Source organism: Bubalus bubalis, chromosome 3 (assembly GCF_019923935.1).
Source record: "Bubalus bubalis isolate 160015118507 breed Murrah chromosome 3, NDDB_SH_1, whole genome shotgun sequence".
In the NCBI taxonomy this organism is placed as follows: Eukaryota; Metazoa; Chordata; class Mammalia; order Artiodactyla; family Bovidae; genus Bubalus; species Bubalus bubalis.
Genome location: NC_059159.1, coordinates 43377325 through 43403509, shown reverse-complemented (window position 1 = coordinate 43403509; position 26185 = coordinate 43377325). Strand labels below are relative to the sequence as shown.

The 26185-nt window shown below is 36.8% G+C and overlaps 1 protein-coding gene across 3 annotated transcripts in view; it reads left to right on the top strand.

The window, feature by feature from the left end:
• Positions 1-26185, top strand: part of NLK (nemo like kinase) — a 129718-nt gene that overhangs the window by 60942 nt on the left and 42591 nt on the right. For all 3 annotated transcript variants that reach the window (XM_025281010.3, XM_025281011.3, XR_003107992.3), the window contains exons 2-3: positions 8013-8142; positions 18638-18693. In XM_025281010.3, the coding sequence (XP_025136795.1) occupies positions 8013-8142; positions 18638-18693 (186 nt within the window). The remainder of the gene's footprint in view (positions 1-8012; positions 8143-18637; positions 18694-26185) is intronic.

The window sequence follows — 26185 nt, the reverse complement described above, 5'->3', positions numbered from 1 at the left end:
TTCCAGTTTTAAGGGTATTACAAATATGGCTGCAAACACACACACTTGTTTGTGTTTTAGTGTATAGGTACACACATTCCTTTTGGGTGTATACCTAAGAGTCAAATTGCTGGGTTCCAGTATGGATTTATTTTCATTTTAGTATATAAAACCAACCTGTTTCCCAGAGTGATTCTATAAATTTACAGTTCAACTAGCAATGTATTAGGATTGACATTGCATCACATCTTCACCAAACATTTGGTATTATCAGACTTTTAAATATTAGCCATTTTGGTGGTTAAGTCATACTTTCTCTTTGGCTTTAATTTTCATTTCCCAAATGACTAATGAGGTTAAGCTCCTTTTCATATGTTTATTGGCCATTTGAATTAATCCTTTTTTGTGGTGAAATGCCTTTCCAAGCCTTTTTAAAAAATTGATTCTTAAGAGTTCTGTATGTAACTGGCTAAGAGCCCTTTGTTCCTTTTTTGCTACCCTAGCCTTGCTCCTATGGAGAAGGCAATGGCGACCCACTCCAGTACTCTTGCCTGGAAAATCCCATGGACAGAGGAGCCTGGTAGGCTGCAGTCCATGGGATTGCTAAGAGTCGGACACGACTGAGTGACTTCATTTGACTTTTCACTTTCATGCACTGGAGAAGGAAATGGCAACCCACTCCAGTGTTCTTGCCTGGAGAATCCCAGGGACGGGGGAGCCTGGTGGGCTGCCATCTATGGGATCACACAGAGTCGGACACGACTGAAGCGACTTAGCAGTAGCAGCAGCAGCAGCCTTGCTCCTAAAAGGCTTCTAAAGCCCTTTATTAGCAGAGTCTTAACATGGATCTAGTTGGAAAAACCAAAACATGGTTTGCAGACTCTGAGCCTCAGTATTTTAGAGCAATGTTTAGTTTAGAAGCTGAGAAGCACTTGCTTAAGACGGCTGTTCTGTCTGCATAGCCAGCTTTATGATAAGCCAAATGTCTATATATGGGAGAATCTGTTTCTGCGCCATGTTTCTGTTTCATTGGACTGTTAGACTGGCTAAATTACCATGGCTTTATAGTAAGTCTTCATATCTGGGAGAGCAATTTTCCCGTCTCATTCTTTTTCAAGAGTGTTTTTCCTCTTAGCTTTCCTTGGCATATTTTCATTTTCATAAAAACTTTTATACTAATTTGTCTAGTTTTACAAAATGAAAACCATTTTATGTTTTCAATTTCACTTGAGTCTATAAATCAATTTGGGGAGAATTGAAATTTTCACAGTATCAAATAGCTTTCTAATTCATGAATATGGTATATCTCATCATTATTTATGTCTTTAATTTCTCTCAGTGATGTGTTTTCAGTACTTTTATGTGGAAGTCTTGCATAAATTTTCTTTAATCCCAGTTTTGGCTATTTCTAACATTATTATAAAATTTAAATATTTTTTTCATTTTAATTTTTTTATTTTGCAATTTTGCAAACATACTTTTTCTTTACTTATGAATAATTAGATCCCATTAGCCAGGCTTCCCAGGTGGCTCAGTGGTAAAGAATCTGCCTGCCAGTGTAGGAGATGCAGATTCAATCCCTGTGTCAGGAAGATCCCCTAGAAAAGGAAATGGCAACCCACTCCAGTATTCTTGCCTGGGAAACCCTATGGGCAGAGAAGCTTGGTGGGCTACGTCCACAGGGTCCTAAAAGAGTAGAACTTGACTCAGTGACTAAACAACGACAACCTACCACTCAGGTTCAGTAACTTTAAGATTTGCTTCAACAGTCTTTATTGCTGAAGTATTTTAAAACAAATCTTAGATCTCATATCATTTCACTTATGTATACATAAGAATATACATCTCTAGAAAATAGGGAAATTTAATTTATAATCATAATTTTAAACCATATTCAAGTTTTCCTTTTTATTCCAAAAAAGACTTTATTGTTAGTGTGTTCAGTTTGCTTTTAACTAATAGTATATTGAGACTTATAGTTTATGTTATTAAAATATTAGTTTAACCACTAAAAATATTAATATCAAATGGTAAAACATTCTCTTTGGCAATTAAAAACAAAACTTTTTCTGATGATGTGCACAATTTATTACAGTTTTTGACATTGGTAAAGCCATAATCCTGTAAACGTACCATGTGAATAAAACTGTCCTTTTCTTTCATTTTACGTCTTCTACATTTATAAAACTAATGTGCAACAAAAATTGCCATTCCTTAATTTTAAAAAATCTTTATATTCATCATTGATCCTGTTACTGAATACATATCTTTCATGAAGTCATCAATGGGATTAAAAGCAAGTACATTTTTGTATGACGTAGTTTTAGTTTTGGTTACCCTTTGTGATCTTCTCTTGCCCAAAGTTGTTAAAATACAAGAAGGAGTTGCAGTTGTGAATTATTTTCCTTTGTGGCTTTGTACAGATACCTTTCCTTCATTGCAACTGGTTTCCTCCCCATACGATATTCACAGGTCTGTTTCTAGGGGAATTGGTAGCTAGTGGATCCTGAAAATTTCCTAGACTTGGCAGACTAGGATGTGTCATGATCACCCTCTAACATTGAAAAGACAATGTGGCAGCTTTTGTGCAGGCAGGTCAGACTCTTACAGAGACATTTTGACAGTGACTGAGAGGGAAAGAGTCTGTATGTCTTTTAGAATCTACAGTAAGGATGGAACTAATTAATTCATGATCTCAGGCACCATAAAATATTCCCAAGACAATAATTAGCATTAGATCATTTTTCACCTATAGTTTAACTTATTCAGTGATTATTGGAATGGGGAGTTGAGGAGGCCTTAAAGTTAGATCTTAAAATAGCAAGTATTTGAAAGTAAATATGACTGCTTGGTATTGGATGGCTTCAGTTCAGTTCAGTCGCTCAGTCGTGTCCGACTCTTTGCGACCCCATGAATCGCAGCATGCCAGGCCTCCCTGTCCATCACCAACTCCCAGAGTTTACTCAAACTCGTCTCCATCAAGTCGGTGATGGCATCCAGCCATCTCATCCTCTGTCGTCCCCTTCTCCTCCTGCCTCCAATCCCTCCCAGCATCAGAGACTTTTCCAATGAGTCAACTCTTCGCATGAGGTGGCCAAAGTACTGGAGTTTCAGCTTTAGCATCATTCCTTCCAAAGGACACCCAGGACTGATCTCCTTTAGAATGGACTGGTTGGATCTCCTTGCAGTCCAAGGGACTCTCAAGAGTCTTCTCCAACACCACAGTTCAAAAGCATCAATTCTTTGGCGCTCAGCCTTCTTTTTCACAGTCCAACTCTCACATCCATACATGACAACTGGAAAAACCACAGCCTTGACTAGATGTACCTTTGTTGGCAAAGTAATGTCTCTGCTTGGATGGCTTACCTAGTCTTTATTCTTCCTCCCTTATTAGCACCCCCGGGTGTCTCACTACAGATCAGAATGGCTCAGTGCTCACTCTCATCTGCTGGGATCATTGCTATTTATACTTACTTAAGCACAGAGTTAGAGGATGTTTAAATTCCTCTTTAACTCTTTCTGTTAAATGTAGCTATTTTGCTTCTCCCAATCAGTAATATTAGGATATGAGAAAAAAGAATGAACTGTTTCACTGCTTGGTTTGGCTATTGTATAATACCTTTTTTCCCTGTAATTTTCAGATTAACAAATTGGGGGATCATTTATTTTATAAGTATGTTGCATAAAATGAAGAAGATTGCTTTCTCATGTATAGAGCTAACTCAGCAAATACCAAATTTGGATAAACATTTTAAAAGAAAAACCAACATCAGAAAAACCCGACTGATGGAACAGATTATCTAAATATGAAAGATGAGAAACCTTTTTAATATGTTTTTGGGTGGGGGCAGGAAAGCTTAGGAGATTTGTTCTTCTAAATACTATAGTTTGCAACTCTGTAAATTATGTCAGAGTGCACACAGAGTAGAGCTTGTTGAAGATCTGGTTAGAAAAACAAAAGAATCATATAAATAATATTCCATATTCTTTAACCTGTAGTGTCCATGAACATATAATAAGTACTGAGGACAACTAAACATTTTCTAGACTTACTTGTCAAAAATTTTGTCTCATAGTTTTTGCTATTGTTTTCTCAACAGACTTCATCTAAATACAAGTAAAAATAACTTTTAAGGAAGTGAATCCTGTGAATGTGAAGGCAATAATCTAAACATTTAGAGTGTAGTTAGGAAGTTTTCCTGAAGAGAAGGGTTGGCTATCCACTCCAGTATTCTTGCCTGGAGAATTCCATAGACAGAGTAGCCTGGGGGGCTACAGTGTAGGGGGTTGCAAAGAGTCGAACACGGCTGAGCGACTAACACTTAGGAGGTTCTGTTACTGAGATGTGTATTGTATTGGTACAGTTGACATAGTAATTGTAGTATATAACAAAAAATAGAGGATTGCTGATTACAAGTTAATGTGGCCAGAATTAGAAGAAAAATGTCTTAATCCAAATTGAAGCATTCTCATTATAAATTATTATTATTTTTGTTGGATAGTTAAAAACCTGTATCAGAGCCATGAACTTTAAAACTGCTAAAATATATAGAGGGGAAAGATTCTTCATGTAAAGTGAATGAGGAGCATTAATTTCAGGGAGATTCTTGCTGATTAGTTATACTAATTAAAAGATGTTGTAATGTAACATTCTAGTACCTGAAAAGTATCCCCAATAATAACTTTTACTCTTGTTTCATTTCAACCCTTCTGCTTGTCAGTAATAACAAGCAGATTTGTGGCACTGGTCTCAGCTTCCTGGGATTAAGAAAACTTTACAACAAAACAACCACACCAAATCTAAAAGCCTTCCTGTTTTGGTAGTGTACTCTTTTGACTGACTGTCTATCTCTCTGAAGAATGGCTCGTGGATTCTTCTGGCTGTTTAAAAAACAGTTGAACTTATATTCTAAGTTCAGAGAAGGATTGATGAACCCGAGAAGATATAAGAAAGGATTCTTTCTCACAACCCTTAAAACTTTGTTTTTGTTTTTTCTCTTTTGAAAACTTCTAAGTGTTTACAGAATCAAATGTTAATTTAAAACTGAGGAAGTGCCTGTTAGTATAACTGGAATGCTTGTGAAGGTAAGCAGATGAAAGGACAGATGCACTGTTTTATTTAGAGCATATAGTATTTTAGAGAAAGTAACTGGTCATAACTGAATCGTAGGGTGAAGGATAACTCCTTTTTTCTGAAAGGAGGAAAGTTGTCTAAACGTTGTTCATTATCTCTACAGCAGGAGCTTCATGAACAAGTGCAGTCGAAATAACCAGGGTATTGCAGCAGCAGAGAAACTAAGCACAGCAAGCCATTCAGTAACAAAGAAAATAAAAGAATTCCTGTATAACAGGCTTCCACACTTATCTGTGTTCTGTGGTACTGTTTGTGCTGAATTAAAGCATCTGCTACCTCAAGTTAAGAGAGAACAAACTCAACATGGCGTGAAATTACTGCACTGCCATTCACATTCATTAGAGTTACATTGTTACCAGCCACAGGCATGACTGGCTTTTGCATGAATAATAAAATAAAATGCTGCTTTGTGAATTTTGCCTTAAAACATTAGAAGGAATGGTACTAACCCTGAGCCAAGAATGGGTTTATCTTAGAACAGCTTTCCTCACCATGGTAGGCTCAAGACCAGTGAAGTCAGAAGTTGCAAAGAATTTTTGCTGCATGAGGCCTTTGGAAAGGGTATTGTGTTAAATCAACTTACTCATTTTTTAAAATTAATATTGTGCAGGCTAGCTATCATTAGACATTAAAAATTACTAAAGTGCCATTTGGCAACATCGTAGTGATCATTGATTCAGGCAATAAAGCCGTCAATGGGTGCTAAATGTAGTGAGTCAGAGTTTGATGAAGAATATTTACAGTTAGACAAAAGGAAAAAATAAGTTTACAGTGTAGAAGCCTGAAAGAACACTTCATCCAAATGATCACAGTTACCATCAGTCATGGGAAAAACTGACTTCATGTGCCTACTAAAGTGATGCACTGAGAAGACATCTGGGTCATTCCCGTTAAAAAATACATTCCCTAGTGGCTCAGATGGTAAAGAATCTGCCTGCAATGCAGGAGACCCCAGAGTCGGGAAGATCCCCTGGAGAAGGGAATGGTTTACCACTCCATTATTCTTGCCTGGAGAATGCCGTGGACAGAGGAGCCTGGCGGGCTACAACCCATGGGGTTGCAGAGTCAACACAACAGCAGCTAACAGCATCAGCTTTAATCTAATCTTAAGAAAATGTCAGACCCAAATTGAGGAGCGGTCTACAAAATGACTGGCCTGTACTCTTCCAAAATAGCAATGTCATAAAAGACAAAGAAATGCTAATTAACTGTCCTCCATTAAAGAAGACTCAAGAGGCAGTGACTACTATGCAGTGTGTGATCCAGAATTTCCTTTCCTTGCTGTTTCATTGACTTTTTATCTTCTGGTATCCAGGTACCAGATATTTAAATATGAAAAAAATGTAATAGTCAATATAATATTATATTTGGTTGCCTTCGTATTTTGCTTTCCTGGATTATGTGGATTCTAAGCAGTGTTGTGGATTTTGCTTGGTACTTTTTTAAACAACAGTCAAAAATGTTAGGTCTCTTAGTGTAGTTGAATTACATTTCAAGGTATTGAAGAGTTAAAAATTATAATACTTGTTTTACCAAATTTTCTATCAGTGGGAGAAAGTAGAGTCCTCATGCTGTTTTAAAAATACTAGGATGCACCATTTAAGAGGAACGAGAACTCAGGAAAGGAAGTAGCAATCACTAGGATAAATTTGTAAAGAAGTGATGATATTCATAAAGAAGTTTGGTATGATTTTTAGACAGTTAAATAAAAGGAATGCTTTATTTTCAGAAAAGTAATTTGATAAGTGTCTTTTTTCCTCCTGGACAAGAGGAAGAAATAAACTGAGTGATTGTAGTTAAGTAAGTAATTGAATAAAGATGGCTTCTAGTATTATATCTGTTGAAGAGCTTTGTCCTCAGACCTGTTCTAAACTTTAATTAATAACTTAGATAAAGGCATTGGTGACATACAGACCAGATTTCAAAACGATAGAAATCTGGGAAGAAGAGCCAAATCATCGAATGACTGAAAGAGAAAGTGAAAGATAACGGTAGCCGAGAGTGATAATTATCTAGCAAAATAAATCGGACAGGAATGAATTCTACAAAGACAACCAGTCATCCATGATGGATAGAAGGCAAAAAAAGCTTTAGATTAATTCATGGAAGCTCAGTTAGCCAAATGGCCAATTGGCCATAATTACCAAAAACTTTGACTTAATGTGTATCAGTTGGGTCCCGTCAGAAAAATGGAAAACACATTAGTACTTCAAACACAGGGAACTGTAATGCAAGGAATTGGATGTTAGAAGGCTAAAAGAAATTTCTAGGCAGACGCTGAGTTATTAAAGAGAGAGTAACTGCAGGAGGCAGCTATCATACCAAGAACTGAGAAAAGGGAAGACGTTACCATGATAACCAAGATGCCACAGCCCTAAACTCCCACTCAGACTTATGAGGGGACACGCTTGTGTCCTGAAATGTCCTAGAAACCGTATTACTAAAAGATGTTCATTTACATAAGAAATACTGCAGTTGTAGTCTCTACACTGAATTAAAAGTGACCACGTTTGGTTCTGAAAATAAAGCATAAAGCTAATTTGACTTCAATCATGTTAATGTTCTATACTTTTTCCCTCATGTCTAAAATAGCTTTACCGTTAATAGCCCTTCTACCTCAGATGTATCGCTAAGTGATCTCTCCAGAAGATTAAAGTTTTTATAGAAATGTAGGGATTTAAAACCAAAAAGCAGCATGGTAAATGAGTTGGGTGGGCTAAACATTCTGTTTGGTTATACTTTTTTTTAATCTTTCTCACTGATACCTTAAGCATTATTAAGTGGATTTAATATTGAGTGTTTCAGTATAAAGGTATCTGTCATATGATGAAACATTGAAGAGCAAAGTTTGGAATTGATTTCTCTTTTTTTCCTCTCCCCCTAAATATTGTATCTTTAGGTCAGTAACAGATCCAAGAGATGGAAAGAGAGTAGCACTCAAAAAGATGCCCAACGTCTTCCAGAATCTGGTCTCTTGCAAAAGGGTCTTCCGGGAATTGAAGATGTTGTGTTTTTTTAAACATGATAATGTAAGTGAAGTTGGTGTTTGGGATAACTATTTCCAAAGCATGTTTAATTATGTTAATAAAGAGCAGAAGAGACTTAAAAAGGGTACATTACCATATTAAGGGATTTGGAAACCTGAGACAAAATAGACCTTTTTTGTGAATGAGCAAATTTAAATGAATTCTAGGATTTATTGATTGACAGAAATATTAATTGATATAAAGCAAATGTTAAAACTTAGCTTGGGAACAGTGCTAATACTCGACGTAAAAATAGATTATAATATGTAGTCTGAGTGATTTAAATAGAAGTAACTGGCCCCTGATTTTAAATGCCTTATTTTTATCTTTTAGTATTTTAAATCAGAGTTGAGTTAAAGATATAAGAAAAAGTTTTTCCTCTGAAAAAAAAAAAAATACAGCTCTTAAAGATAATATGGGTTATCTTATTTATTGCTCTGTGTAGAGATGTCAGGACTCATGGGGAAAGAGAATCATAGTGGTTTGAGAGAGCTTCTCTTCAACTAATCCTGAATTAAAAGTTTGATATATGTAAAATTTCCCTGGTGGATGTTAGTGTTAGACTGTTAGTTTTCAATTTCATATGAAAAGAAAAACTGGTTCTCAACCTGTGCTGTTTTAATTGCTGAAATAAAAGTCAGGAAAATAATAATTGCTTGTGAATCTGACTGCTGGTTTGCACAGGAACTTTAAGAACTTTGGCCAAAGTGTGAATCACACTTTAAGAGAAAAATTTATAGAAGTTTGAAGTATTTGGTAAAACTGGGAATATCAGACTTACAATGTGTTTTTATTTGAAGCTCCTTGGTTTGACATACTTCATTTTACTGATTCCCCCGCCCCCAATCCATTTTCCTTAAACTTTTTTAGAAAGTTATTGTTTTGTCTTTTATTCAGTTGGAACTGCTTAACAATGTGTGTTTGTTTCAGTAACTTTCAAAACATCATTCCAATTGCTATTTCATGACTAGTTCCTGAAATTTTGGAAATGATTTTAGATTGATGTCTAGTGCTTGCTTTGTTACTTATTTCTCAAATTTGCGTTGTGAATACCAACCCAGCATCAAAGAGTTACACACCATATATATACATTGTCAGAGACTGAAGTAAAGGGATCCATGGGAAAGAAATATTTATCAGGTGGCATCAGAAATTCACTTACTACAGGTTTCAATGGTTTATTATATTCAGACCTATCTTGGCTTCTTTTATAAAGGAGGGGTGGTGTAATAGGCCACTATCTGTATATATTACTATCTTTGCTCATGACTCATTCCTATAGAGTAGCTAATTAAGTTACAGAGATAGTGTCAGAGTGAGTAGTGTAAGAAAAGAAACAAACTGCGTTTTTGAAAATCACACATATTAACACACAGCAACTACTGTTCGGAGCTCCTGAGCTCTATCATAAAAGAGTGCTTGTGACTTCTTTGGGAATGTTCGAAAGTGAGGCAGATAGTTGGAGCTGAAGACATCATGGCACCACTATTTTATACATAATGAATTTATGCCGTGCTCTGAAATCTACAGAAGTATCTCTGGGCCAGCCTACCTGGTATGTTTGGAATGCCAATCTAAGAGGCAACTGGTATTTGATGTAGATAAGGCAACAGATGTTTATTAATTGTGTCCTGTGTACAGAGTGTAGTGCTAGGTCATATGGAGAATACCAAAAAAAAAAGTTTAAAATATGGTCCTTTTTTAAAGGAAGTAGACCAGATGCTTGAGCATTTGTTACTGTCAGGAAGTATGTAGATGCTTTATGTATATTAATATGTAAAAATCTTGTCAGATAGGGCTTGTTATCCCTACTCTGCAGAGAAGGAAACCAAAGCTTAGAGTTAAGTAACTTGCCCAAGGTCAAGGTGGCACAAGATTGGAATTTAAATCTGTCTTGCTTCAGAGTCCATATTTATTACTTCAGTAAACATTTATTGTGCGCATCCTATATCCCTAAACTCCATCAGCTTCTAGGGGTTGCTACCCTTGGGGAGTTTAGTAATGTGATAAATACTGTGATAACAGTGCTGGGGGAGGACTACCTGCATGGTTAAACATTAATACAGGACACTTTGCTCTGTGCAGAGTGAAAAGCTGGGCAACCAAACCTCAAAGTATATTTGAATCACCAGGTAAGTCTTAAAAAATGCAAAGTCATGGGTTTCATCCAAGACCTACTAAATTTTAATCCCTGGGGTTGAGATTACAGGTAGCAGTGCTTTTTTTAAAGCTTCTCAGGTGAAAGATGACAGATAAGTATTATACTATTAAGAAAAAGAGAGTAATTGTCCTGGACTTAGACTCTCAAAGATGATTTTAACAGGGAGAAGGTAAACCTTAAGATGAGCCTTTTGAGATTAATATTCGATTGACTAGAAAAAGAAGAAAGGAATATCATGATGAAAATGGCATTTAGAAAGATTCACCTGGCCGTTGCAGAAAGGTTGGGTTTTAATTTGGTTGACTTTGTATGTGTCAGAGAATAGCTGCAGAGTCCTGGAAGACTTTGGATTTTCTTTTGAACAGAACCTTCAAAGTCATTGTATCATATTCATTGATTTCAGGTGATCTGACTGACTGAGATACACACATACACATTGTTTTTCCCTTAAAGTTTGTTCATCTTATAGGATAAGTTCACTGCGATGTAGTAACTTAGGGTGCCAGAAATGGGTTTAACTTTCTAAAGATCGATGCTGTTTAGTAGTTTAGTAGCATCTCTGTAGTATCTAGTCAGAATTTGAGCTGTGACTGTATATTCTCTACTTCACAGACATGGTTGTCATTTTAACAGCATGGAAAAGGGGTGATTGAGGGTTTTTTCAGTCTTTGAGAACCTGATGAATGCTGGGTACCCTCTTGGAAAAATACATATGCACACAATTTTTATTTCATTTTAGACATTAACTAGCCCTCTAAAGCCCATCCAGAGCCTCCTTAGGACCCACTAATTCCTGCCACGAGCCCTTGTTATACAGTTCTTGGATTTTTCTTGTCCTTAGGTAATAACACTAAGCACACAGTAGGTAGACAGTCTATTGAAGAGTAAGTGAGTGAGTGAAAGTGACAGGAAAAAGATATGAAATCTTGAAGTCTAGAATGATAGCCTCAGTGATCTTTCTTGGAGTTACTTCTTCCCAACCTTTTAGTTCTGGAGTAGAGGAGGCCAAAGAGGAGGTAGAGAAAGCAAAGAAGAATCATTTGTTTTCCTTTGTATAGTCTGACTAAACTCAAACAAGGCCTTTCTGGGTTCATAAGTAGGAAAAAGAATCATACCAGTAGGACCCTTCTCTGAATGCCGACAAGCTGTTTGGCTACAGACATTATTAATGCTAATGGTTCTGCTGCTAAGGAGTATGAAAGGGCAAAGGATAATTAGAATAGGTTACTTATCAGTGGATTTGGTTTTGTTTGCTTTGTGCCTAAATCTTGTGGTACTCTTGATGCATTTATAATAATACAGTAGCTTGTATTCATGGACTGAAATACTCACTGTGGTTAATATGCATGCTTTATCCAAGTTCAGCTATATACTCAAGGTAATCCCAATGAGCATCCCAGCAGGGTTTTATGTGTATGTATGTTTGGAAATTGACAAACATTCTAAAGTTTATGGAAATGGAAAAGACCTAAACTAAACTAGTCAAGACAATCTTGAAGAAGTTAAACAAATTTGGAGATTCAGACATCCAGGTATTGAAACATATGAAGCTATAACAATCAAGGCAGTACAAAGATAGACAGATAAATGGAATAGAGTCTATAAACTGACATACACATATGTGTTCACCTGATTTATAAGGTAGGTGCCACTGCAATCCAGAGGGGAGTGGATGGCCATTTCAATAAACCAAAATCAATTAGATACCCATTTGAAAAAATCTGGGTTTCCCTGGTGGGTCAGTGGTAGAGAACACCTGCCAATGTAGGAGACAAGGGTTTGATCCCTGGGTGGGGAAGATCCCCTGGAGAATGAAATGGCAACCCACTCCAATATTCTGGCCTGGGAAATCCCATGGACAAAGAAGCCTGATGGGCTATAGTCCATAGGGTCGCAAGAGAGTCAGACATGACCTAGCAACTGAACCATAACAACAAGAACAATGAAAGAGGTCTATTTCATGACATATGCATAAGTTAATTCAAAATGGATCAGACTTAAATGTGAAAGGTAAAATAACAAAGCTTCTGGAATGAAACACGGAAAATGTCTTCACGACTTTGAGATAAGCAAAGATTACTAGACAAGTAAAGCATTGACCATTTTTTTGGAAAGTGTTAACTAGGACACCATTGACATTAAAAATTGATGCTCATCAGAAGTTTAAGGGACTTCCCTGGTGGCTCAGATGGTAAAGAATCTGCCTGCAGTGTAGGAAACCTGGGTTCGATCCCTGGGTTGGGAAGATTCCCTGGAGGAGGGCATGGCAACTCAGTCCAGTATTCTTGGACAGAATTCCATGGACAGAGGAGCCTGGTGGGCAAGGATTGCAAAGAGATGGACGACTGAAGCAACTAAGTATGTGCAACACAGAAGTTTAAGAGAAAGAAAAGACAGACCTCAGACATCATCCAGCAAAAAACTTGTTTCCAGAATTTATTATGTAATAGAACAATTTTTTAAATAAATGTTTAGCATTTGAGGAAAACCATTAGAAATAAATATTTTACTTGATGTTTTTTCAGACTGTAAATTCTGTATCCAAACATTATATATCTTATAAAGAGCTCCTCCAAATAAAAAATTTTTGCCCATCAGTAAAAGACTTAAGAATTTCACCAAAAATAGGATAACCAAATGGCTAATAAGCCTATGACAGATTGCTCAAAGTTGTTAGTCATTGGGGAAATGTAAATTAAGATTAGTGAGATACTGGGAAATAGATGGGGAAACAGTGGAAACAGTGTCAGACTTTATTTTTCTGGGCTCCAAAATCACTACAGATGGTGTCTGCAGCCATGAAATTAAAAGACGCTTACTCCTTGGAAGGAAAGTTATGACCAACCTAGATAGCGTATTCAAAAGCAGAGACATTATTTTGCCAACAAAGGTTCGTCTAGTCAAAGCTATGGTTTTTCCTGTGGTCATGTATGGATGTGAGAGTTGGACTATGAAGAAAGCTGAGCGCCAAAGAATTGATGCTTTTGAACTGTGGTGTTGGAGAAGACTCTTGAGAGTCCCTTGGACTGCAAGGAGATCCAACCAGTCCATTCTGAAGGAGATCAGCCCTGGGATTTCTTTGGAAGGAATGATGCTAATGGAGAAAGCAGTAGCACCCCACTCCAGTACTCTTGCCTGGAAAATCCCATGGATGGAGGAGCCTGGTAGGCTGCAGTCCATGGGGTTGCTAAGAGGTGGACACGACTGAGCGACTTCACTTTCACTTTTCACTTTCATGCATTGGAGAAGGAAATGGCAACCCACTCCAGTGTTCTTGCCTGGAGAATCCCAGGGACAGGGGAGCCTGGTGGGCTGCCATCTCTGGGGTCACACAGAAATGATGCTAAAGCTGAAACTCCAGTACTTTGGCCACCTCATGCGAAGAGTTGACTCATTGGAAAAGACTCTGATGCTGGGAGGGATTGGGGGCAGGAGGAGAAGGGGACGACAGAGGATGAGATGGCTGGATGGCATTACTGACTCGATGGACGTGAGTCTCAGTGAGCTCCGGGAGCTGGTGATGGACAGGGAGGCCTGGCGTGCTGCGATTCATGGGGTCGCAAAGAGTTGGACACGACTGAGCGACTGATCTGATCTGATCTGACTATATACCCACCAGAATGGTTGAAGTGAAAGACTGACAATACCCACTGTAGATGAGAATGGGAATCAACTGAAGCTAACTGTTGCTGGTAAGAACGTAGATTTGTAAAACCACTTAGGAAAACTGGTTATTTGTTACCGAGTCCAAGCTTGCTCTGCTCCTCACACTACAGATCAATGAATCAGAGACAAGGTGCTGAGGCAAGGAATACGGCTTTAAGCCAACTGACCGAAAAGATGGCAGACTAATGTCTCAAAGTAACCATCTTGTTGGTATCTAGATGCCAGATTCTTTTATAGAACCAGAGAGAAAAGTGCTGAGGAACTAAAGTCAAAAGGCAGAACAGAGAGGGAGAGGCAGTGAGGGAGTAAAGTGAATCTTGTAAAACATCTACTGGAATGGCCTGCCTGTGGAAGAGATGTGTTAATCTCTTGCAACCATTCACAGTGGGCAGAGTCAGATTATCTCTGTGAGCTGAACAAAGGCACTTCAGTTTAACAGTCAGGCAGAAGGCCAGGGTCCTCTGAGACAGGTCTTTTATGTATGATTATAATAACAACAGCAACGCACAGCAAGTCAAAGAAACAGTCAACACGAAGTCAAAATTGGTTGTTCTCTGCCACAGTTTCTGCTAAAGCTAAATATACACCTGCCCGGCGACCCAGCAGTTCCCCTCTTTGGTATACCCAAGGCAAATGATTGCATATATCTACCAAAGGACATGTACAAAAATGTTCATAGCAGCTTTATTCGTAAAAACATTTAGAAACAACCCCCAAGTTTGCCAGCAGTACTCTGGATAAATACTTTGTGTTATATTCCATTGATATGATGGTATCCTACACATCAATAAAAAGGATGAAGATTCACACATGGGTGAATCTCACAGGCATAACAGTAAATGAGAGAAACCACATACAAAGACTTGATTTTTTATGATTCAATTTACATAAAGTTCAAGGACAGGCAAAAGGAATCCATGGTGATGGAAGTGAGAATAGTGGTAACCTCTGAGCAGGTATGGGTTCTGACTAGAAAGGAGCAAGGGGGCCTTCTGGGATGTTGAAATCCTTAATTTCTTGATCTAGCTTTTAACCATGGAATAAAAATTTATCATGTTGTATACTTTATGTGTATAAAAATTATTCAGATTATACACTACAATCTGTATATTTTACTGTATGTTACAGCTCAAAAAAGTAACATTCTCTGCCTTAAACAACTTAAAATCTATTGGGGGTAGGGGTACGTGAGAGAATGGAGAGGTGGTGGGACCTCCTTTGCTTAAATTTGGGATTTGAATTAATTAAATTTGAATTCCACAAGCAGTTAAATTTTTAGTCTTTACATTTAGGATTGAGATTATTTACAGCAATTGTTTTATTGATAAAGGGTTAACTTAAAAACCCACTACGCCATTTACTAATGTAACCAATTTTAGTGAATCTTCTAACATCACAGAGATTAAAATTCTGAAAAGCAGCTACCACAATGAGCTTTTGTCCAACTCTTAAAAGATTTGAGAAATGTGCTGAGACACTGGTAATGACCATTATTTCAGGACGGAGCTTTAGTTCATTTTTAAATTAGACAAATCAGCTTGCTTTTTGTGTGTTTGAGATCCTCAGAGTTTTGAGTCTGTGGTATTTTGGGATACTTTGACTCTTTACAGGTGACCTCCTATTTACATCATAAGGCTAATCTCATATATTTTATTCCCATAAATAATAGAGGGGTTATAGAAGTACCTGGACTATTTAAATAGTCAGGCATTAAGTCTGGGGTTTGAAACTCTGCTAATGTTCCTTCTCACTTAACTCATTTACATCACTTCTGAGATTCCTGAATCATCTCTAAGCACTGTTTTTGCCACCTGGAAATACTGAATGCTGTCATCTGATAAACATTTTGAGGTAGAAGAAACAGGAATATAAGACAATGGGCATTTAAAAAATTCCAGACAGAATTTAAAGTATTATACCTTCAAAGCTAAGAATCACAGCTAAATGCTTTGGTGCAAATGTCTAGCCCTATTTTATATGACTGTTCTGCAGAAAGCCTCATTCTTCTCTATCAAGGTTTAAAATGTATGGCTGTCACTTTCCTTTAGATAACCTCTAATTATAGCAGATAGATTTGAAGTGTAAAATAGCTTTGTCTAATGGACGTTGTCACTCACTGCATTCTGTTTCCCCCCAAGACAGGATGTATGTTGTTCAGATACAGAGCTTAGAGTCCAAAAGATGTCAAGTAAAACACTAATTTCTAACTGCCTTCCTCAAAGCATCAAATATTCATGTTAAAAATTTTTCTATCACATAACGAGAAATGAATTTATGTGAATTTGTGACACCAGCTAATTATAGGTGTTTAAAAATATAGAAATGAAGTAATTTATCTTTCATATGGTAAAAATTATTCTTTGAAGAAACTGGAAAATCTGTTATTTTCCATTTATACCAAGATTTCCAAGTATAAACATTTTAATTCAGAAAGAAAATACAGATATTCTGTATAAACTAAGGATACTCTTTATAAACATCTAAACTATTTTAAAACCTTTATGCTTAACTGGTATTAAAGTGAGTGAAAGTGAAAGTTGCTCAGTTGTGTCCAACTCTTTGGGACCCCATGGACTATATATATAGTCCATGGAATTCTCCAGGCCAGAAGTGGGTAGCCTTTCCCTTCTCCAAGAGGATCTTCCCAACCCAGGGATCAAACGCAGGTCGCCTGCATTGAAGGTGGATTCTTTACCAGCTGAGCCACAAAGGAAGCCCAAGAATACTGGAATGGGTACCCTATCCCTTCTCCAGCAGATATTACCGACCCAGGAATCGAACCGGGGTCTCCTGCGTTGCAGGCAGATTCTTTACCAACTGAGCTATGAGGGAAGCTCTGAGTGAAGGCTTTTTCAATAAAGGAGGTTTTATTTAATTAAAAACTTTATAAAGTAACAAATTATTGGCTAAAAAAATAATAATAATAACCTTTAAAATGAACGAGGGACTTCCCTGGTGGTCCAGTGACTAAGATTCTGTGCTCCCAGTGCAGAAGGCCTGGCTTAATTCCTGGTCAGGGAACTAGATCCCACATGCCACTGCTCGGAGTTCACACACTAAAGATCGAAGATCCTGTGTACCACAACTAAGACCCGACACAGCCAAATAAATAAAAATAGTAAAATAAAATGAACAAGGTTTCTTCCATACATAAATCGCAAGGGGAAAAGAGAAAGAAATAGAGGAGAAATTATAGGTAAAACTTGCTAGAAATGCATCAACCATAATATGTAAATCCTCTTTAGCTCCTAATTTAGATTAACACTTTTTTTTTCCCCCAAAAAAATAAGAAACTTAGAAACTTGAGCACTGGGTATTTGATGGTGTTGAAAAACATTAAATTTTTAGATTTGTTCATTGTACTTTTTAAAAGTTTTTAGCTTTTAGAGATATTTACTGATGTACAGCTGATAATTTCCTCAAAATTATACAGGGAGAGTGGAGGGTATAGATGAATGGAGAAAGGTCATGTAGATAACTACTAAGGCCAAGTCTTGATTACATGAGTGTTCTTTTATATCATTCTGCCCACTTTTATATGTTTGAAGTTCTCCATAATAAATTTTTTCTTGAAAAACTAAGCTAAAGATCAGGAAATATGAACTTGTACTACTAAATAAATAAACTTGTACTAAATAAATAAAAATTTATTTTCTGTTAAATACCTTCTTCTGTATCCTTTGAGCCTGATATTTCTCATTAGCAAGATAGGTTTGAATTCTTAGGTGTGACATCATAGATGGGGCTTAAAGGAGTTGGTAGACAGTTGGTAGGGGAAGAAGGCCTATTTGTTATATTTCTATGGCAGAAGTCACATTGGTAGTGTGCAGCTTTTATAAAGGACTTGAATTTCAGATACCTTAAAGTCTTTTTTTTTCCACCCTAGTGACTTCTTTCTCTGTACTTGGAATAAAATCCAAAACCCTTACCGTAATGTAAAGAGATTTTGTGTGATATACTCCTGCCTTTCTCTTCCCCAGTCTGTTTTCCTCCCACCCTCTGTGTTCCATAAGCACTGGCATTTCTGTTTTTAGACTCCTCCAGGTTCTCTCTTGCCTCAGTGCTTTTACACTGCCTGACCAACTCCTATTCACCCTGCAACTTTTAGTGTTCCTTCAGGGAAGCTTTTTCTTCCACTGCTCTGTACTTTTTCCCTTCATAATAATAAATGTCACAGCTCCGTTTTTGTTAACTATTTAATGCCTTCCTCTCCCCTAGTCAAGAGAGCGGGGTGGTTATTTTTATTCATCAGTTTTACCCAAGAGCCTTCCAAAGTGCCTACCAGATAAAATACACATAGTAAACATTTTTGAACAGAGGTATAAAGGGTGAATGGTAGATAGAGCTCTCAGGCTCTTGGAGCAAATCCAACTGTTAGAAATAGGGCATTTCTTTCCAGCATTCTCCTGTGCAGGGGTTCTGGTAGCATGTGGTATATCCCAATTGCCTCTCTCGTATTGCTGTAGCTAAAATTGTCTTTGATGGTAATTTTACAAAGCCTATCTTAATGTTTCAGTGTTTCTTGATTGATAAATTTAGTTCATCTCAGTGGGCAATTATAATGAAGCCTGAAATCATTAATGAGTTAAGAGTACTTTTTTGCATTTATGTCATATTTTGGTTCTTTTTTTTTTTCCTCTAAATTTTGCTTTTTTTTTTTCCTTTTCCCAGGTACTCTCTGCCCTTGACATACTCCAACCTCCACACATTGACTATTTTGAAGAAATGTATCCTAACCAGGGAATGTGAAAGAAGGGAACAACTTTTTAATTAATTTGTTCCTCTAGCACCTTCTGGGGTTCATGCCTTGAAGTATATTAAATCTCATCCTTGCAGAAGTGTTGAGTACCTAGAACCAGGTAATTTTGAAATCTCAAGTATCTGAAAAAGCTCAGCGTTATCAATATATCCTGAGTGGTGATACCACAAAACAAGACTTCTGAATAGATGTTTCACTTCATCCCCACATCCTTGTGAGATAGGTTATTGCTGTTCCTTTTTTGCTGATGAAACCATTGAGGCAGCTGTGTTGTAACGGAATTTGGTAAAGTCCTTTGTCACTATACAACAACTGCCAGTCAAGAAGATAATACTGATCTCTCTTTATTTTTTTTTAACCACTTGGGTAAGGTGAAAATTAAAGAGAGCTCTTGAATACTATAATTCTTGGTGATACTTCAACCTACTAGTCCTTTATGGAACTCATCCCTCTGTGCAGTAAAGGGTTAACTCAGTGAACTTGGGTTGCCCTACTCCTACACATTCTCAAGAAATGACTGACCTTTGACCAGCTCCTGGCTGATAGAGTGTCTTTGTATACCTCTTAGTGTTCAAAAATGAGTTCCTGGGCCGGGCAAGATGGTTCTGACACACCTTTTCTTTAAATGTATATAAACAATTAGGGGTTTCTCTGGTGGTCCCTTGGTTAAGAAACAATGCAGGGGACACAAGTTCAGTACCACATGCTGCAAGAAATCTTTTTTTTTAAGTATATAAAATTAACCTAAGGATGGAAGGATTGAGAAAGTTTTTTTTCTTCTCAGCTATAGGTTAGTAGTAGCAACTGATGTAAGAGCATTAATGATTCCATTTCCTAGTCTTTCCGGCGGTAACATGGCTCCTGATTGAAGAAAAGAAGGAAGCTGGTAGGAGCGGGGCAGTACTTGTTTCAATCAGCACAAGTAACTTGCTACGTTTGGCCAGGAGCCACCGCCTTTATTTATCCTTTCTGTTGGTGGGAAGGGAATCCATATATTAGAAGGCATTCTTGTGAGTGTGTAAAATCATTTCTGCCTCTTTGGAAATGAAGAAATTTTCTTTATTAAATAAGAATTTTACTGGATTTACAGGTGTGTCAGGGGTCCCCAAGATTACTCTCAGGTTTGATGATTTGATGAAAGGCTCAAGGACCCAGGAAAGCTGTTCTACTCATGGTTACAGTTTATTACTGCAGAAGGATACATATTAAAATCAGCGAAGGAGAAAGCTACATGAGGCAGAGTTCAAGAGAAACCAGACACAAAGTTCCAGTTGTGCTCTCCTAGTGAAACTGCACAGATAGTGCCTCCCAGCAAAAGTGTGTGACAACAGGAGTAAAATGTTATCAACCAGCGAAGCTCACCTCAGCCTTGGTGTCCAGGGTTTTTGTTGGAGGTCAGGGAGCCTTCAGGACTGACCTTAGCTACTCAGTCTCTAGCCCTCCTCCCTTCTCACCCAGAGGTTGAACTAATACAGCTGGCCCAGGGCCTCAGGTGAACGAAAACAGGTGTTCACCATAAATCACATTGTTAGCATAAGCCATCTGGTGTGGCCAAAGCATCAGGTATGCTAAGACATTCTTATGAGGCAGGATATTGCAAGAGTTCAAAGGTTATTTCTCAGGGGCCAGTCCTAAAGACTTCTGGAATGTGTAAGTTTGGGGCAACCCAGAGCTGCTGTTAACCCTTTATTGCACTTAGGCCATCTGTGGGGAAAGAATGTGTTCATATAAGATAATTGGTGAATATGGGTATTTTTAATAAATATCAAGTATTTGTAGATTTTCTTCACTGAACACGTAGCTAATTCATTTTATTCTGGGCTGTTTTGTCTTACAGTTCAAGCATGAATTCTTTACATCAGGCATTAATTTTTTGTACTTGGGTTTGTTATTCCTTTAAAATGTTTACTATTATAAGGTAGGAATTCTCAATGCTTATTATTATTGTTGTTCATAATTTGAGTTTGGGAGATCCTAGATTCATTATTATTTCAAATACTTGCAGAGCAGCGAAAATTTAGCACCATTACGATTTAAAACCATGGGTGGCATAGGTGATGTAATAGCTCTTGGTAGCTGATTCCAGCCGTTTCATTAGCTAGCAGAATGTTTCTATGAAATTCCTTTCCCTGAAATTGTTCATGAATGTTTGTATTAAAAGCCTTTGTCATGAAATATTTGTGGAACCCTCTAGTACACCATTTACTTAAATGTTTTACTTTATTTACCTTTAGGTTAAAAGATTGACACCTGTGCTTTCACAGTTATTAGCTGGCTACAGATGGAAAAACCTTCAAACCTAAAACCTCAGCATTCTTTTTTCTGTTGTACAATTTTTAGCTGTATGTAGAATGATACACAGAAAAAAGGGTGCTTTTCAGTGGTTTTGCCATTTGGGAAAAAAACAAATCCTGTTAACATAAAAAGAGTTAAACCATAGCTGCCACAGGATTATAAAGACTTTTTTTTAATAAGTAAGACATGGTGAAGCTTGGGGTACAAAAATACTGAAATTACGTGTTTTAGAACAGCTAAATGGAAACGTAAGAAATGCCTTAGTTGCATATGTGCTCTGCCTGATTTTTCTAATATCCTAAATAGAACATTTTCTGTGTCCAGTGCTTTTTAATACAAATAAATTTGTTGTAGCCAAAGCAAAAAAAAAAAAGATTTCCCTCAGTTTCCCTCTGAAAAATAAGAAAACTTCTGCCTAAAACACAAAAGTATTGAATGATTAATAGGATCTCAAGTTCCTATTTGATTTCAATGTAATACATTATCCATCTGTGCCAGCAGCTCCCTCTGTAGTATCTCAGAATCATGGCATATACATTAAAAGACAGTGCTTTTTTTTTTTTTTTTTTAAGTTGAAGGCTTTTAGAATAGATATTTTGAATTTTAAATATGTGATCTTGGAATTGTGCTTTGAAGAAACTATTTTGGAGGCTCTGTTGTTTTAGGTAAGTTCTAAATATATATATTGCTAGGCATCTAATGGAGGTCTGATATTTCATTGATAAAAGAGCCCATTTATGGAGTCAAAAATATATATAAAGGGAAAGAAATAATCTTTAGTAATCTTAAATGTAGAGTACCATATCATTACACTTTTTTCTAAGACTAGAAAATTGGGATATTATAGTGCATATGTAAGTTTCAGCAGGCAATATTTTAAACCAGAAGATCTTTTTAAAACTAATAGAATAGTTAATATCATTTTAGAATATCTGAGGTCTGTGAACATTTTGATGTAATCAAGTGTACAATTAAGTGTCAACGTGTATATCATGCAGTTAATCATCCGTTTTTCACTAAAACTGTAATAAAATGACTATATCAGTGCCCACCAAAAATTTAGCTTGGGTTTTAAAAGACCATGCATCTTTAAATAACTCCTTATGCAACTTTTAAAAAGGCAGTATCTAGATTATAACTGTTTACAAATCTTCCCACAGAGTTCAGCAGATGAATCAGGTATGGAAAGAGCGATAAGTTCCACCCTGACCTCTGTATCTTTTAGCTTTTGTGTTTTCATAGTTTTAAAGTCTAATATATCCACCAAAAAATATATTCTCTAATAATTAAGAAAAATTATTTTTTAACTTGAAACACAGTCTTAACATTTTATGGAGAAGAATAAGCATGGTTTAAGTCTCCTGTGCTAGAAACAATCACAGCCTAAAACCAGTAGAAATGAGACGTCTAACTAGATGGCAGTGTGCTGCAGCTTGCCAGGCCTCCTGGACTTTACCTGATGTCCTGGTATTAATAAGTTTCTCCTTTTACTTTCTGAAGTGTCCCTATTTGAATAATAGGTTTGGCTTGTGCAGGCAATGTTTAAACAGGAATTTCTTGTCATAAAGGCAGCGAGGGAACCTACATATCCATTTCAGCCAGTTAAAGTCTTTGGTAGGCAGTAACGTAATACTATCAAATAAACTACTCCCAGATGCAGTAGTTTAATTGATAGTATTAGTAGACTATATTTTATATACACAATATGTAATTCCCTAGTGCTATGAAAGAGCTCTATAACCCTCAGGGAACCTTAGGAGCCAGTGAAAAGCTAAGAACAAGCAAAATAAAATGTGTAAATGCAGGTATAAGTGCACTCTTTCTGCAGCAAAAGTACCAGCGAAGACCGGAAATCTACATCTTAAGAATTTTGAAGATTTCCATATTGTTAGAATTTCCTCTTCATTTATTCCATAAACATAAGCATCAACTGTGTTCCTAGAACCAGGAATTTTTATCTGTTTTGCTCACTGTTGTGTTCCCAGCACTTAGAACAGTACCTAACATATAGTAAGTGCTAAATATTTGTTGAATAAGATAGTGTCTGACTTAACAGGTTTGTAATCTAGTGGATGATACAATCATATAAATAATATAGATTGGAAAGTACAGTGATAGAAAAAAAATCTACATATCCTGAGAGCACTGAGGATCTGATTTTCACTCTTTCCCGTTTCAGTTTCCAAGCTGATTACTTGAAAAGCATTTGATGTTTTTAAACAAAAACTTTGATTTACCCACCATCACCAGTTCTGGCTCCTTAGCACCGAATCCTAAGACAAACACTTAGAAAGGCAAAACAGAGGAAAAGTTAGGTAGAACAGTCCAAGAGCAGCAAAATTCTTAACTTTACCCACCTTAGTCAGTATCTCCTCAGCTTTATTTATTCATGTGGCCAAACATTTAGCACTGTTATATATTTAACATTGTGTTAATACTAATCCCTGTGGAGGTTATAGAGATGAATTGTTTTTTTTAAATTTAGTGTGTCAGGAATTATTCTCAATACTTCACTCTTATTTTAAAGATGAAGAAACTATAGCTCATAGAGGTAGATAACTTGATCAAGGGGTTTGAATCCATGTTGACTGGTCTGGTGGGTAAAGAAGGCTCTTAACCCACTACTGCCTCTTAATGTTTTCCCTCAAGAAAAATGTTCTCCCTTGAGTCAGTGGGGTGAGATAAGAACTAAAGAATAACTATTATGTATGGTAGATTGTGTCAGAAGATTTAAAAGAAGAAATTGCCTCACACAAAAAACCGTAAGAAGATTTCACGTAGGAAAAGACATTTTAGTTGAGTATTGAAGGATGAGAAGGATTTGGATTGGTAACATTGAGGAGGATGGGTATTCTGAATGGATGGAGAAAGTATTAACATCTTCTAGGGAATGACTAGAGTTTAGAATGTGTGAATAGTGAGAAATTAAGCTAGTTGGAGTCAAGTCATGGAGGGCCTTGAATGCTGAACTAAGGAAATTCATCTTTATTCAGGAGGCATTTTAGAATCCAGTGAAGGACTTTTGTGGTGAGGAATGACAGAATCAGAAGTGTATTCTATAAACTTAACAAAGAGTTTCTGTTGGGGTGTTGAGAAAGTTCTAGAATCAGAAGTGGTGATAGTTGCATAACATTGTGAATGTGCTTAATACCACTGACTTTAGAGGTTTTTGAGCATAGCAGTGGGACCAACCATAGTCTAGAAAAGGTAGGAGAAAAGGCAGCTTACTCCTCCACTTACCAGCTCTTTAAATGGAGACCATGTTACCCAAATCATGTTGATGCTCTTCATATTAATCCATTATAAATGTTTTTTGATGGCCAAATTAACTAAATCTTAAAAATGTCAACACTTAATTCATTTGCTGTTAAACTTTAGAAAATGAGAATATATTTTTTAGGTCTAAAATTCCAATGTTATTTTCATGCTGACACATCAGCAGTGGAAAAAGCAGAATTCAAAGTCAGGTGTGAGAAGTTTAAAGATATTTTCTTTTGACTCTGCCTTGAGCTAATTACCCAAAATCTCTGCATCATTCATTCTCTGAACAGTGAGTTTTTGAACTTATGGTGGAGTCACAGTCCTACATTTAAACTGAAACATATGCAACATGGATTTTTGAATTTAACATGGTTAAAAGAGAGAGAATTTAGTTTGTGCCCAATTCCACTCATTTACCTTCTTTTCCAGAATGAGTATGAGACAGAAATCAAGATGTACTGTACCCTCAGTTAGTTTCAGCTCCCATAGGCTTCCCACAGTGAGAGCATTTCACCAAACTGAGTGTGATACTGGTGTTAAGAGAGGTACTTTTATGTGGCATGACCCCTTAACACAAGCCGTCTGTTTCATATGGGGCTCAAAGAAAACAGCTCTCTGTTCCAATGCCAGAGAATACAATACTGCTGAATTTAATGAGAGTTTGATATGTTGGTCTCCAACATGGTATCTTCCCAGGTGACTTTTTTTTGTGATACTTGGTGTTCATTTTATGCCTTAACTTTAGAACTTTACCCTCAGGAAAGAGGTACCAGCAGGTAGTAGCAAGTATAATGGCTATTGCTGTTACCCTTGAGTTCATGGTTCAAAAGAGATGATTGATGATTGTTAAATAATTATAATACCAGTAAATTTACAATAGTAATATTAACCACATTTTGTTATGTATGAAACCTTCCCTGCCTTCCTGCCCTCTCCCACAAAAGAAGAGTTTGGAGGACTTACCTGGAACTTAAAATTTTTGTAGAATAAAACATTTTCCTACATCAATTCATATGAGATCAATTGCATATTAGTAGGATAGATACGGGGCTTTCCTGATAGCTTAGCTGATAAAAAATCTGCCTGCAGTGCTGGAGACCTGGGTTCAGTCCCTGGGTTGGGAAGATCCTCTGGAGAAGGGAACAGCTACCCACTCCAGTATTCTGGCCTGGAGAATGCCATGGACTGTGTAGTCCATGGGGTTGCGAACAGTCGGACATGACAGCAACTTTCGCTTCTCTTCAGGATAGATATATTTTCCATATTTTTTCACAGAATTTTAGGTGGTTTCTGGTTTCTATTTGTGGGTCCATATAACCCTTTTTGTATAGCTATTCTAATGAAATATCAGTATGGAACAGCGCTGAAGGTAGTACATCTAATTGCATGATAGAGTATTTGTTCCATAAATGTTAGAAAGTAGGTACTGTGAACAAGTGGATAAGGTACTCATATTTTTTTTTCCCCAAATTCATTAAAATATAATTTGATACATAGCAGATCTTATATTTTGACAGAGGAGGCAGATCCCTTTAAATGGACCATTGTTTTAACTTTCGTCTCTTCCCAGTTGCCATAGAAAATACTCAGAAACAGACTTTTGATATACCTCTCAGATGATTCTAGGTTTTTGTTCTCTGTATATTTTGAATCCTCTCTGCCCTATTCCTTTTAATAACTTAGCTTTTTAAAATCTTCAACCAAAAATGAATTTCACTGTGATGGGTGGCACTAGGCAGGTGTACTAAGGAAGCATCTGTAGCTTGGCATATTGAGAAGCTTGTCTTCCCTTCAGAATGCTGTTTGTGGTTGTTTATACTGCTGATAGCAATCTACTCTCAGGTTTTAATGGCATCATTCTTGCAGCTTTACAATAGATCAGACTGGAGTAAGTTGCTCTCAAA